Here is a 15,202-nt window from a genome sequence, read left to right on the forward strand (position 1 = left end):
AAACCAAAACAACTAAAACCTAGCCAGTACAGTGTGCAAAGCATTAGCCTTAATGAGTACTCAAAATCAATGTTGCTCAGAACAAAAGCAGGAACTTGTTCAGTGTTGGTGGATATTCAAGTGAGCTTGTGTTCACTTCCAGCCACGAACCTTGTTCCTTCTCTTCACAGTTGAACTGATAGGCAGACTTGGGTTATTTTCCCCTCTGATATAAGCAATGCTGGATGAAGAGGCGCGCGACTAGGAATGTCTAATGAGTCTGCTTCTGAATTCCCACAGCTGAACTGGTAGGAGCTGCGCAGTAAATAGCCGAGAATACCTGCACATAAACTTTACGGTTATAGTAGCCTGCATGACGATGCCTGCTGCCCTGGTCTCCCAGGCTCCCAGTCACTGGGTATGGTGGTCTAAAGCTGCAATCAATAAATCCCTGCCCTGTTCACTGGAGTCAGTTCTACCCATTGCTCAAGCTGAGTTCACTGCATGAAGATCCACCTGTACACCTCCAGCACTAGTCTGAGGCGAAGGGCCAAGCGGGCTTAGTTACTACTGAAAGGGAAAGAGTATAATATCCCAGATGCCAAGAATTATTTAACAGCTACTATCTACAACTTGGAGGGGAGTGAACCAGGAGAAAATGAGATAAAGTTCCAGAAAAAAACCAAGACCAAGGAATCTAGTTATTTCACAACCAGGGGAGAAGGTAAGAATAACCCTCTTCAGATAGCCCTCTGAATGCTTTAAAGTGCTAAGAGAACACCAAAGGGTTTTGTAGACCTCACCCTTTCTAACTAAACTAAGGTAAAAAAAAAGTTTCTGAGAAATTAAAACGTTATTTAAAATTACCATGTGTAGCCTGGCATGGTAGTGCACGCCTGTAATCCCGGCACTCTGGAGGTGAGGTGGAGGCCAGCCTGGAACCCACATGGTGGAAGCGAGAGCTGACCCCAGAAAGTCACCCCCACTATCCACATATATAGGGAAGCACAGACCTACACACACACACACACACACACACACACACACACACAATATGAAAGGAGCAAACTTTTTAAAGTTCATGTTGTTATAAAATAGAAATATAGAGTTACCTTCTAATACTTAATACTCCTAAGTATCCTAAGAGAAAAAGAGTTGTTTTGGGCCTAATCAAGAGAAACTCCTAGCTGGGTGTGGGTGGCACACGCCTTTAATCCCAGCCCTCAGGAAACAGAGGCAGGCGATCTCTGTGAGTTCGAGGCTAGTCTGGTCAGCAGGTCAACAGAGTTTCAGGACAGGCTACAAAGTTATGAGAAACCCTATTTCAGAAGGAAAAAAAAGACAGAAACTCCTTAAAATCTTATTGAAACTAAGGAGCAGGGCTTGATGAGATGGGTAAGAGGTTAAGGCCATTCTTGCAGAGGACCTGGGTTTGGTTCCCAGCACCCACATGATGGCTTAAGCTTATAACCCTGTCTCTAGTTTCAGGGATCAAACTTCCTCTTCTGGCTTCCAAGAGCAGCAGTTACACACATGATGTACATACATATATGTATACACAGCACTCATAATACATATTTTTAATTCAAAAAAGCAATTAAGAACATGTAACAGAAAGCAAAGTTTCTGGTCTCAGAATTTTAGACCTGTATATAAACACATGCTTGTGTTGGGCATGGTGGCACATGCCTTCAGTCCCACCCCTAAAGAGACAGAGGCAGGCAGATCTCTGTGAATTCCAGGTCAACCTGGTCTACATCATGAGTTCCAGGACAGTCAGGGCTATGTAGAGACACTGACTCAAAAAAAATTATATGCTTATTTAGTGAAAAGGTCATAAAGATATATATGCAATGTCGTAATTCTGCTCATGAATGAAAAAAAAAAGAACAATGCTTGAGATGATCATGGCAGTGCGTGCCTGTGATTCCACCATTGGAGGTACTGGGGCAGGAAGACCGGGAGTTCAAAGTCTGCCTGGGCTACATATCAAGCTAGACTTAAGAACAAAACGTTTGTGATGCCAAATATTGAATGAACATTTTTATTTGACTAACCTCCAGTTTACAACCAAGCTTCTCCGCCATGACAGCGGGAAAGCAGTGTCCATGGTATCTTGATAGGTTCTGAAGAAAAAGACATTTTAAAACTGAGTACTGTCCCACTAGACCAGAAATGCATATGTTCTGGAAATATTTACATTCCAAGAGTCATACCAAGAATAAAACTGGCCGGGCAGTGGTGGCGCAGGCCTTTACTTCACTGGGAGTAAAGGAAGCAGAAGCAGGCAGATCTCTCTTGTGAGTTTTAGGCCAGCCTGGTCTATACAATGAGTTCCCCAATGGTCAAGACCACACAGAGAAACTCTGTCTCAAAAACAAAACAAAACAAAAGAGAACAAAACTGGATTCTTTGAGTGACCTGTAATTTTCACTCAGGAATGAAACTTTGTATATGGCTTCTAATGGAGAGTGTTTGTTCATGCCTATTTATGCATTAAGCATACAGGCGCAATTGAGCATTCCCATACTTGGTTTTAAAGATTCCTTTTTATTATTTCAATCGTGTGTGTGTGTGTGTGTGTGTGTGTGTGTGTGTGTGTGTGTGTGTGTGTGTGTTATATGCACATGAATACAAGGGCCCTTTGAGGTCAAAGATCTCATATACCCTGGAGCTGAGGTTACGAGCCCTTGTAATCTACCTGATGTGGGTGCTGGAAATTGAACTCAGCTCCTCGGGAAAGGCAGTATGTGCTCTTAACTACTGAGCCATCTCCCCAGCCACTTCTACTTTTGTTTTGTTTTGCATTTGTTTCTTGAGACAGGATTTCTCTGTGTAGCCCTAGCTGTCCTGGAACTCTGTAGACCAGGCTGGCCTCGAACTCACAGAGATCCAGCTGCCTTTGCCTTACAAGTGCTGGGATTAAAGGCGTGCGCCACCAGTGCCCAGCTACCCCTTACTCTTCTTAATCCTATCATACATATTCCCTTAGCAGGTCTTGACATATGGTTATGAGTTTAAATCTTTACTCACATTCGTTTATGTGTCCATGTGTGTCTGTGTGTGTCTGTGTGTGTCCGTGTGTGTCTGTGTGTGTCCGTGTGTGTGTTTGTGTGTCCGTGTGTGTTATACTAAAAAGGTGGAGTACCAAGGACAACTTGTGGGAATTTGTTCTTTCCCATGATGCAGGGCCTGATCACGAGGATGGAACTCAGGCACTCAGGGTTGGTTTGTTTTTAAGTTCCAGTATCGAAATGCAAGAGAAATATGCTTTGCAACACAACTTCTACAACCTACAATTTTAAGTGGGAATGTCTTATGTGCCTGTCCACTCAGTTTCATAAAAGATCTTTTTATTTCATCCAGATACTCAGATTGTACTCCTGCTTAAGATGTAAGGTTGAAAGCTATGGGGCTGAGGGTGTCGCTTGGTTGTAGAGTGCTTGCCTAGCATGCACAAAGCCCTGGTTAAAAAAAAAAAAAGTGGGGGACAAGAGTGATGGCTCAGTGGGTAAGGGTGCTGACTGAGGAGCCTGAGTTCCATCCCTAGGACTCCTGGGGTGGGAGAAGCTCTCTCTCCAGTTGTCTTCTGCCCTCCACATGTGCACCACAGCAGGAATGCAAACACACATGCACATAACACAACTGTCATTTTGAGAAAAAGATTGAGGCCTCTGAGCCATCTCTCCAGCCCCCTGGAATGATGGCTCAGGTTAAAAATCATTTGTTGCTCTGGCAGAGGATCCAGGTTCAATGCCCAGGACCAAGGTGGCAGCTCCAGATCCGGTGCTCGCTTCTAGCATCAGTGGGTATCAGACACACACATGGTATAGATATACATGCAGGCAAAATACCTAAATAAAAATTTTTGGTAGCGTATGCTTTTAATACCAGTGCTCAGGAGGCAGAGGCAGTCAGGTCGGCAGATCTTTGTGAGTTCAAGGCCAGCCTGAGCTATAGAACTAGTTCCAGGACAGTCAGGGCTGTTACACAGAGAAATCCTGTCTTGAAAGACAAAAAACAAAAATTAAAAGATCAGTAATTCTTGAAAGTCTCTTTTCCTTAAGCCTCCGTTGCATACTGAATGTGTGATATATCGAAAATTCTATTAAGTTTTATATAAGCAATATCTCCTAAGTCATAGGTTTTAATGCCCTTCCATTACACATATAAAATTCTATAAGAAATTTAAAGTGAGATTGTTTCTCAATGTCATATATCTCAATATTGTAAACATTATATCTTACTTTTCACCTCTAAACAGGGATAAAGTAATCATTCAGATACAAACGTGTGCCTGTTTTAATAAATTGTCTATCTTTAGCCCTTAGCTTTCTAGTTGTAAATATATCACATTTATTTTAGACACTCTGGCTACTACTTGGACGTTCCAATGATGCTAATTATTCCTTGAACTGTAATTTAACCCTCCTAAGAGCAGGCATTGTTTCCACTGTTATTTGACCAGGGCTAGTCTAACATGTGGTCAGGAGTTCCCAGGTATTCTTGAGTTACCAGTTTCAATTACCTCTTGGAAACACTAAATGGCTACTTTTAGTGGCATTATCTTAGTAATATTCGAATCTAGATAAATTTGAGAAGACGGAATTAAAAATTTAAAAGTCTACAAAAAAAGGCTTTTTACTTTACAAAATAACAATAAATGAGGTATACTGAGGTTAGTGTAATAGCAAGTGGAGATCAGACCACAGTAGCATTGGTCATTGAGACTTTAGAAATCTCTTCTAAAGTGAGGCCTGAAATCAACATACCAACTTGCACTTGTAGAATGGCCTTATTATTTGAAATCATCAGAGGTCTGGGGATATCGAGTGCTCTGCTAGCATGAACGAGGTGCTGAGTTCAGCATTACCTTCTGGTACCCCACTCCCTAGGACAGGAAAACAAACGAACAAAACCCCTAAATTCATAAAGGACTAATAAAAGAGCTATATACCGAATATTGTCCTGGTAAAACTCATGTAAAAAGTCACTTTAGAACCTTTAATCTCAGCACCTGGAAGGCAAAGGTGGGTGGATCTCAGTGAGACCAGCCTTGCTTACAAGTGAGTTCCTAGACACTCAGGACTGCCTGGGAGGGGGGAAGTCACTTTAAGACTCGGTGGTGCACAACTGTTATCCAGCATTTGGGGTCAGGATTTCAAGGTCATCCTCAGCTACACACTGAGCTTCAGGTTAACCTGGGCTACTTAAGACACTATTTCAAAAACAAAATCATTCTAAAATTATTAATTTCAAAGTACTCTATCAAAAAAGTATGTGATGGCCTATATAGCCTGGCTTCATGACGTCTTTTGATGTTCATAGGTGGGAACTTTCACTAGTGTTACATTGGCATAAATTAATCTGCCTTCACACTATGAAGTATGGAGTAGTCTTTGAAACAATTGCACAACTGCCCATTTATCCTCCTGCCCCCACCTAAGTGAGGCTTGCTAAAAGATCTAGCTAAACACCAGGATCAGCTATAATGTGAAAGTCATTATCGGACAGGGAACCCTGGTTGCTTTTTGGGCTGAGGTGGGGGGGACTTAATTGGGGGAGGGGGAGGGAAATGGGAGGCGGTAGCGGGGAAGAGACAGAAATCTTTAATAAATAAATTAAATTAAAAAAAGACTTTCAAAAAAAAAGAAAGTCATTATCAACACCCAATAACCTTAGATTAACTTGCTTCCTAATTTTTAAATTAACGTATACTATTAGTCCAAAAATAAATTTCTGTGAATGGAGGATCCACTATTCAATTGAAAATTTAGCTTCTAAAATGCACTAATATTTTAAAAATAACATGAATTTTTATCATGTTAGAAAGATATTAAAATGTCTATGTGCTGTTGAAACTATGCATTTTCAAACCAACTACTAAATTTCTCCAGAGTTCCCCTTAAAGGAACTTTTAAACATAACTCCATGAGAAACTAAAAACTAAGAGGCTCAGCCGGTAGAGGCACTTGCTGCCAACCTGAAAACCTGAGTTCAATCGTGGGGACACACATGATGGGGAGAACCATTCATACAGAGTCCACCCCCAAGTCGATGGGACTAAAAAATTAACTATAGTAGTGGTTTGAAACAGGTTATTTTAAGAGCTCTAAGATCTTCAAATCAGAAAAGGAACCATTTCCCAAATAATTACAGCCGCCAAACGGGTTCTTACAAAATTTGCCCGAAGTGTGGCAGTTGAGCTGTTTCACAGAAGCTGGAACAAGCGTGACCAGACTTGGCCTCAGCATCAAACCCTTTTGCACTTGCCTGCTGGCTCTTGTTTCAGGGACCTGACTGCATCTTTCTATACTCCCTGTGGCCACTATGAAAAGATGCTGTGTTATACAGGATCTGGAATACAGCTTGCACTTCCCTGCAACATTCAGGGAGGTTTTTGTTGTTGTTGTTATTATTGTTGCTTTAAACTTGAATACTAAAGCCAGAGCTGAGGAGTTTAGATTCACTTGAAGACCCCATCAGGTTTCTGTATACTAAAGAGGGTGTAGTTTACCAAAATTCTTCACCCTTTAAAGTGGTGGTTATTTGAGGCAGGAACTTCACCTGAGAATTAGAGAAAATTGGATTAGATATATTTCACATCATACTAACTTAAAGATCAATATGAGTAAAACATGGGAAGAAGAAATTGAAAACTCCAGACAGCAATTTTGCAATCAAGTTCAGCTTTACTATACATTTGCATTTATGTCTTCACAGAATATACCTGTCTTTAAAATTACTGAAATGTTTATTTTAATCTCAAAGTCAAAATAAACAATTCAAGCCCCTCTGTATTCAGTGGTACCAAGCAAGCTTCCATTGGACAGGTGTGCAAACATCAGGTTTCCCATTTCCAGCAATTCTCCACGTACAAATTAAGCTTAACCAAAAAAAAAAAAATAAAAGAAAAGAAAAGAAAAGAAAAGAAGAAGAAAGAAAAAAAAGAAAAAAGAAAAAGAAAAAAATGCTCAAATCAGCAATCACTTAAAATGTTAAAATCATTAAAGAGAAACCTCATTCCCTCCCCCCCAAACCAAACTTTAGAACTAACCTTCTGTAACTAAACTACAGTGTTGCACCTTTCCTTTCTGAGGCCCGCGCCAGGCTAAATACTTCCAACAACAGGTCTCTCTTGGCACGAGGACATTTCAAAGAAACCAAAACAAAAGGGGAAAGGGGAATGAGGAGGGAGAAAGGAAGAGAGATTTACGCGGACTGCAGTGCAAGCTTAGTCCACTTCCTCGATGGTGGGGCCTCCAGAGGAGCCGCCGCCGGGACCGCCTTGGTAAAGTTTGCTGATGATGGGGTTGCACACTCTCTCAAGCTCTTTCTGTTTGTGTTCGTACTCATCTTTCTCGGCCATCTGGTTTCGGTCGAGCCAGTTGATCACCTCCTGACACTTGTCGAGGATCTTGTTTTTGTCCTGCTCGCTAATCTTGCCCCTCAGTTTCTCGTCTTCCACCGTCTGCTTGATGTTGTAAGTATAGGACTCAACTGCGTTTTTGGCTGCCACGCGATCGCGATTAGCTTCATCTTCCGATTTGTACCGCTCTGCCTCCTGCACCATACGGTCAATGTCGTCCTTGCTCAGACGACCCTTGTCATTGGTGATGGTGATTTTATTTTCCTTACCGGTGCTCTTGTCGGCAGCAGTGACGTTAAGGATGCCGTTGGCATCGATGTCGAAGGTGACCTCGATCTGGGGGACCCCGCGGGGTGCTGGGGGGATCCCAGTCAGGTCGAACTTGCCCAAGAGGTTATTGTCCTTGGTCATGGCCCGTTCGCCCTCGTACACTTGCACCAGCACGCTGCTCTGGTTGTCTGAGTAGGTAGTGAAGGTCTGCGTCTGCTTGGTGGGGATCGTAGTGTTTCTCTTAATGAGCGGGGTCATGACACCCCCAGCTGTTTCGATGCCAAGCGACAATGGAGTCACGTCGAGTAACAGCAGATCCTGCACATTCTCCGATTTGTCGCCGATGAGGATAGCCGCCTGCACAGCGGCGCCGTAGGCCACAGCCTCGTCTGGGTTGATGCTCTTGTTCAGCTCTTTGCCGTTGAAGAAATCCTGCAGGAGCTTCTGGATCTTAGGGATGCGGGTGGAGCCGCCCACCAGCACTATCTCCTGGATCTGGCCCTTGTCCAGCTTGGCATCGCGCAGAGCCTTTTCCACTGGCTCCAGGGTCCCTCGAAAGAGGTCGGCGTTGAGCTCCTCGAAGCGGGCGCGGGTAATGGACGTGTAGAAATCCACGCCCTCGTAGAGCGAGTCGATCTCGATGCTGGCCTGCGTGGACGAACTCAGGGTGCGCTTGGCGCGCTCGCAGGCAGTGCGCAGCCGGCGCACCGCGCGCTTGTTGGGCCCAATGTCCTTCTTGTGTTTGCGCTTGAACTCCTCCGCCAGGTGGCTGACCATACGATTGTCGAAGTCTTCGCCACCCAGGTGGGTGTCGCCGGCCGTGGACTTCACCTCGAAGATGCCATCCTCGATGGTCAGGATGGACACATCGAAGGTGCCCCCGCCCAGGTCGAAGATGAGCACGTTCTTCTCTCCGCCCGCGCAGCCCTTCTTATCCAGGCCATAGGCGATGGCCGCTGCCGTGGGCTCGTTGATGATACGCAGCACATTGAGTCCCGTGATGGTGCCCGCGTCTTTGGTGGCCTGGCGCTGCGAGTCGTTGAAATAGGCGGGGACGGTGATGACCGCGCTCTGCACCTTGCCCCCCAGGTAGGCTTCGGCAATCTCCTTCATCTTCGTGAGGACCATGGAGGAAATCTCCTCCGGGAAGAAGGTCTTCATCTCCCCCTTATATTCCACCTGCACTTTGGGCTTCCCACCCTCGCTCACCACTCTGAACGGCCAGTGCTTCATGTCCGACTGCACCGTGGCGTCCTCGAACTTCCGCCCGATCAGCCTCTTGGCGTCGAAGATGGTGTTCGTGGGGTTCATGGCCACTTGGTTCTTGGCGGCGTCGCCGATGAGGCGCTCGGTGTCGGTGAAGGCCACGTAGCTGGGGGTGGTGCGGTTGCCCTGGTCGTTGGCGATGATCTCCACCTTGCCATGTTGGAAGACCCCCACGCAGGAGTATGTGGTGCCCAGGTCGATGCCGATGGCCGGGCCGCGGGCGGACATGCTGACTGTAAAAACAAACACACAAAACCAGGCACAGCGACGTTAGGACGAGGAGCCAACGGTCACGGTCACCCCGCACTGCTCTCCTCGAGCGCGACCCGCGTCTCCCGGCTCCCGGGGCTCGGTTCCCGGCTCTTATAGACGCCCTCCTGCCTTCTGGAAGCTCCCAGAGCCAATCCGCCCCAGGGACCGCCCGCACCAACCCGTCCGGCGCCCCCACAGGCTCGCCTGGTCGGAGTGACCAGCCGGTGGTCCAACAGATAGCTAGTTGGCGGGGGGGCGGGACTCCGGCCCCGGGCGGGGAGACCGAGGGGCGGCCGTTATGCAAATGAGGCCCCGCCCAGTGCCTCCTGCCGCTTGGGGGCGTTAGGCTCGCGCCCGGGGAACCGGGGCGTTTGCTCCTTCCCCGTCCCTCCCTCTCTCTGCCTTTTCTACAGTGTGATTCGTTGACATCTGTCAGATTGGCAGGGCAGGTGCCCAATGAGCAGCGCGGAACTCTAAGCGTGCGGCGGAGGGGCGCAGGGGAGGCTGGGCGGATGGCGAGCTGGTCTCCCTGGGGGTTTAAGTGTGGTTCGGTACCGGGTCCCGCTACGGAACCAGCTTCCCGGGGGCCGAATTCTTTCTGGGGGCGGTTGCACGGGATAAAGAACGGCTGGGACCGGCTCTCATCTTCCCTTCCCCGTGGGGCTGGGCGTGGGGCGGTTCCGGGGCGGGGACTGCGAGGGGGGGGAGGCGAGTTTTTCCTCGCTCCTCGGTCGGTGCGCGCCGAGAAGGCTGCGCGGTGCTTACCCGGGAGGCGCGAGTTCACGGCCCGCGGGCCTCCTTACTCGGTCCCGCTGTCCACCCCCGCCCTCCGCTTGCTCCGTTTTCTCTTTCAAGCGCCCATATCGGCGATTTTGGCTCCTTTCCGGTACCGTGAAATACGCCCATGTCACCCCTCTGACTACCGTCCGCGCACTTGAGATCCGGTTTAGGAACTAGTCGTTTTGCGGCTGTGCCCGATTGAAGAAGTTAGGTTGGCAGCATAGACTTGTGAGAGAAGGTAGATGAAAAAGAGTCCCCATATTTCGCTCCCTGTGTGGATGGGATCTGAGAATAATTCTGGAAAGCGCTCTCTGGCGCGAGGGGGTGGACCGAACGAAGCTGGCTCTGGTAAAAGGACTCCTGGTGGAAAACGGAGAGCTGTAACGTAGAGCCACCGCTTCGCCTTACGGATGGGTAGCTGAGCACAGTCAACCCCGAAAACCTTGGCAGGTGCCTAGTATGAGATGAAAAGAAAAAGGGAAATGGTCCGTTCTCAGGCCGTTGTGTGATGAAGGGGTAAACATAATTCAAGAGACGTGCAATGAGAGCACAGGGCCGGGGCACACACAGACCTAGGGAAAATGCCAATGAGCGCGTCCCGGAAGAGGCGGCATGCCTAAAGTCTTGCCAGGACGGTAAGAAAGGTGTTCTTCATCCAGGTTGAGGTGCTGGAGTGTGGGCAGGGACGAGGGCAGATGAGTTCGGGGTCAGGATACGCTCAGCAGGCTTTTGTGCAGTTGGGATTGTTTTTTATTTTTGAAGCTTCAGGAGAGAAGCGCCCTTTATAACTCGCTAGTGCGTTGTGTGAGACAGTAATGGAGAAGAAATTTCGTGTGAGAACCAGGAAAGTTTTCCGTGTCCAAAAGGTAATGTTGACAGAATTCTATAACACTTTAAAATATTTTTTACTCGTGTGTGTGTGTGTGTGTGTGTGTGTGTGTGTGTGTGTGTGTGTAGAGGGGATATTGCAGTGTGGTGCAGGTGCCTGCAGAGGCCCTAGAGCTGGAGTTAAATACGGTCTCAAGCCACCTGACGTCGATGCTGGGAATTGAACCCCCAGTCCTCCGGTAGAGCAATAAGTGCTCTTCAGTCTTGAGCCATCTCTCCAGCTCAGAATTCTATAAAATTTAGCCAAGAAAAATTTAAAGATTCTTTTATTTATTCCTATATGTAATTTCTAGTTTTAAAAAACACATTTGCTGTTGATTTCTTCATCTTATTGATATAGCTGGTTTAACTACAATTCTCTATTTTTCCATGAAAGAAATTAAAGAAAATTTTGAAATAGGAAGAGTGTTAAAGAAAATATCAGACCGGGTGGTGGTGGTGCACACCATTAATCCCAGCACTTGGGAGGCAGAGGCAAGCAGTGAGTTCCAGGCCAGCCTGGTCTACAGAGTAAGTCCCAGGACAGGCTCCAAAGCTACACAGAGAAACCCTGTCTTGAAAAACAAAACAAAACCAAAAACTCAGACCAGGCATAGTGACATATGCTTACATACCCAGCACTGAACTGCTCTTGCGGGCCCTGGGTTTAGTCCTCCCCCCCCCCAGCCATCGTGAACGGCAGTTCTAGGGAATGTCACTCTTTACTGATCTCCCTGGGCTCTTGCACTTAAGTGCACATAAACTCACAAAGGCAAACATACATACACATACATACATACATACATACATACATACATACATAAAAAAGAAACCTTAGGAAGGCAGATGGCACACACACAGACAAAACACCTTTATGATATTCTTATTAGAAAATATTTTTAAAAATGAATCTTAAAACAATAAGGGTGTTAGTGGGCTAGAGAGATGTCTCAGCAGTTAAAAGGACTTGCTCCTGTGGAGGACTAGGTTAGGTTCCCAGCATCCACCTGGGGGCTAACAACCATCTGACCCTCCAGTTCTAAAGAATCCAATGCCCTCTCCTGGCCTCCGAGGGCACCACACATGATATGGTGGTGTCTTTTTCAAACAGTTTGAGCAAAGCAAGACTGAGAGCCAGCAGGCCCAAACCTCAGCAGTTCAGAGACCCTGAGAGCTTCAAAGGGAGCGGCTCTTCTGTGAAGTAGCTATGTCCTATCTATGCAATCATTGCAGACAACTCTTGCAGTCTCCCGCCACAGTCACCTTTAACGGCCTTTGGAAACGACAACAGCAGTTACACCTGCGTTCTTATTAGCTGTATTTTTCTGCTGTCAGATTTCCCCGGGTAAACTGATGCTTACATGTTTCATACTCTACGTGGTCTCTTGAGCCTCTCCCACAGATACAGCATATATTCATTTTGTTGGTATTTTACATTCCCCTTGTTTGTATTATGTTTTAAAACAGGTGTTTTTTTTTTTCCTTTTTGCAATTATACCTCAGGATTTTATGAAAACACAGTTTTGGTGGGTGTGGTCGCACATTATAATCTCAGCACTTAGGATGGAGAGGCAGGAGGATTATTACATAGTGAGTTCCAGGCCAGTACGGGCTATAGATTGAAATAGTAAACCCAAAGTAAATAGATTAATTAAAATCACAGTTCATTAAAATTGATTAAATCAGCCAGTTTTTGACCAGATAATATCTGTGTTATCAGTGCTGTAGCGAAACAGGTGAACACAACTGAGAGCCCTCGCTGCTGCGGGGTTTGCTGGAGAGATAAGATCCTTTAATATTAATTTGTGTGGGTTCAGCCTAAGGAGCTAAGAGAAAACGCCTGTGTTATTATTTATGGTGGCAGCAATAAATTGGAAACGACTTAAATATTGAACACAGAAATCGATTACATATATGCACATGATGAATTATGTAGCTACAAAATTATGTACAAAGCTTTTTTGTTTGTTTTTTGAGGCAGGATCTTTTCTCACAGCCCTGGCTGTCCCAGAACTCATTACGTAGACAGGCTGGCCTAGATCTCACAGAGATCCGACTGCCTCGGCCTCCAGAGTGCTGGTTTAAAGGCATGTGCCACCATGCTCAGCTAGTCACAAGATTAAGAGTATGCTAGTCCAGCATTACCATTTGAAAACATATGCATTTAACATTACATCCCTTCTTTTATTTTTAAAGATTTATTTATTAAGTATACAGTGTTTTTGCTTGCATATCAAAAGAGGATACCAGATCTTATTACAGATGGTTGTGAGCTACCATGTGGTTGTTGGGAATTGAACTCAGGACCTCTGGAAGAACAGCCAGTGATCTTAACCTCTGAGTCATCCCCACTCCCCCGACCCCTTTTAAGATGTTTGTGTGTGTGTGTGTCTGTATGGCATTTTTTACATTTTCAAGACAGAGTTCCTTTTTAGCTTTGAACTGTCCTGGAACTAGCTCTTGTAGACCAGGCTAGCTTCAAACTTACAGAATCCACCTGCCTCTGCCTCCCAAGTGCTGGGATTAAAGGCATGCGTCACCACCGCCCAGCCCTGTTACAAAATTTTTAAGGACACATGAAATTGTCCTTGATATAATTAAGTAAAAAAGAATTCGGCTCCTGTATGCTTTTTAATTTTTTATTTCTGTGCGCGTGTGCCAACACTCATGCGCCCGAATGCATACCCGCTCACCTGCACAAGTCAGGAGACAGTGCAAACTGTCTTTATCATTCTCATCCTATTCCTTTGAGACGGGCTCTCTTGCTGAACCCGAGGCTTCCAGTTGTTTGGAAGCCAGCAAGCCCCAGCCATCATCCCTTTCTGACACCCATGCGGAGCTGGAGGTCCAGGTGTGTGGGGTGCAGCCATTCTGTTATGTTCATCCTGGGACCTGAACTCTGGTACTCTCGACAATGCATGCAGCAGCTGTTCTAAACAATGAGCTTCCTCACCAGCTCCTGTATCTTATTCTGTTAGTAGAATTATTCTATGTATATGAAAATGACACCAGAATTTAGATGGTAGGGTTATCAGTAATTGTTTTATTATATTTTCACAATTTTTTTTTCCAGACAGGGTCTTAATGTAGCCTAGACTTACCTCAAACTCACTATGTGGTCAAAGATGACCTCAACTTTCTGATGTTCTTGCCTTACCCTCCCAAGTGCTACCATCATAAGCATGAACTAACATGCCCATTTTATTCATGTAAGGATCAAACTCAGGGCTTCGTGCGGGCTAGCAAGAGCTCTGTCAACCGCGCTACCTCCACAGCCCTTCCAAAGGATTTTTAAAACAGCAATTAACATTCAACTGAAACCAAGTTCCCCAGTCATATTACTGACACACAAATCAGTACTGAGCTCTAACAGGTAAAATCCTTTACCATATCATACATACTAAACTGTTTCCAAAATATTTTTTAATCCACAGACTAAATCTTCATAGATTGGTCAAATAATCCAGAGCTTTAACATACTGTAAGCACTCTCCAGCTAAAGCCTACTCCTCAGAAGAGTGTCCGGAACACAGTAGGAACTCGTAGCCTGGAGGGTTTTGGTTTTTGGTTTGGTGTTGGGTTTCATGTATACAAAACCTATAATGCACTTTATCTCTGGGCCATATTCCCAGCCCACCCATTGTTTATTACAAGCTACCCAAAGAACAGTATTTCCATCTGCAAACAACTTCATCTTCCTCCCGGGTGAGAAGAAAATCCTCTCACACATGTCTGTATTGAAGGGCATCGCAGAGACTAAGCTGAAACAGACTGACATTGGGAAATCTCTGCACCAGAGATCTCAAGCGAACGTGAGACACAAGATGATGTGTTAGAACATAGCTGGTGGTGGAGCACAAGGCTAAAGTGTCCTGAGTTCCCACCCAGGCACAGCTTTCATTAGGGCTGGATGGCTCTGGGGAGGCCCCAAGAGAAAGTAGAATGAGTTACAGCTTCTAGCTTGGGCATGTATGAGCAGACTGGAGTTCAACTAATTATCTAATGATTGTATTTAATAAACAATGCCATTTTATATTTTTTCTTTTCTTTTCTTTCTTTTTTTTTTTTTGATTTAAGACAGGGTTTCCAGGGTTTCTCTGTGTAACAGCCCTGACTGTCCTGAAATTCCCTTTGTAGACCAGGCTGGCCTTGAACTCACAGAGACCCACCTCCTTCTGCTTTCTTGCCCTGGGATTAGAAGCGTGCACACCATGCATTTTATAACAAGGTCTTGCTACATGACACTGGCTAGCCTTGATCCTCCTTGTCTCGGGTGCCCTGGTTTTGTTTTCCTCGACATACTTACTTCGTGTGAGGACACAGGCATTTCCTTGTGCATATGGAGGTCAGAGGACAACTTGAGAGAGTTGGTGTTCACATGGTTCTGGGGGGTCAAACTCAGGTCTCCAGGGTTGGTGG

General features: G+C 45.8%; 1 protein-coding gene across 2 annotated transcripts; it reads right to left on the reverse strand.

Moving 5' to 3' along the window:
- Positions 1-6,651: 6,651 nt before the first annotated feature.
- Positions 6,652-10,083, reverse strand: Hspa2 (heat shock protein family A (Hsp70) member 2). Of its 2 annotated transcripts, none has more exons than XM_075948020.1 (2): positions 10,060-10,083; positions 6,652-9,117 (listed from the first exon to the last, which is right to left on the reverse strand). In XM_075948020.1, exon 2 carries the CDS (start codon positions 9,110-9,112, stop codon positions 7,214-7,216), a length of 1,899 nt encoding a protein of 632 aa, XP_075804135.1. In that variant the 5' UTR covers positions 9,113-9,117; positions 10,060-10,083; the 3' UTR covers positions 6,652-7,213. The 2 variants fall into 2 exon arrangements, with proteins under 2 accessions (XP_075804135.1, XP_075804134.1); XM_075948019.1 differs by lacking the exon at positions 10,060-10,083 and adding an exon at positions 9,211-9,345.
- Between the last annotated feature and the right edge of the window lie 5,119 nt (positions 10,084-15,202).

This window comes from Microtus pennsylvanicus, chromosome 14 (genome assembly GCF_037038515.1).
Source record: "Microtus pennsylvanicus isolate mMicPen1 chromosome 14, mMicPen1.hap1, whole genome shotgun sequence".
Classification (NCBI taxonomy): Eukaryota; Metazoa; Chordata; class Mammalia; order Rodentia; family Cricetidae; genus Microtus; species Microtus pennsylvanicus.

Excerpts from the sequence above, each read along its gene's own strand:
- Hspa2 (XM_075948020.1), bottom strand. The coding sequence starts at position 9,112 with ATGTCCGCCCGCGGCCCGGCCATCGGCATCGACCTGGGCACCACATAC.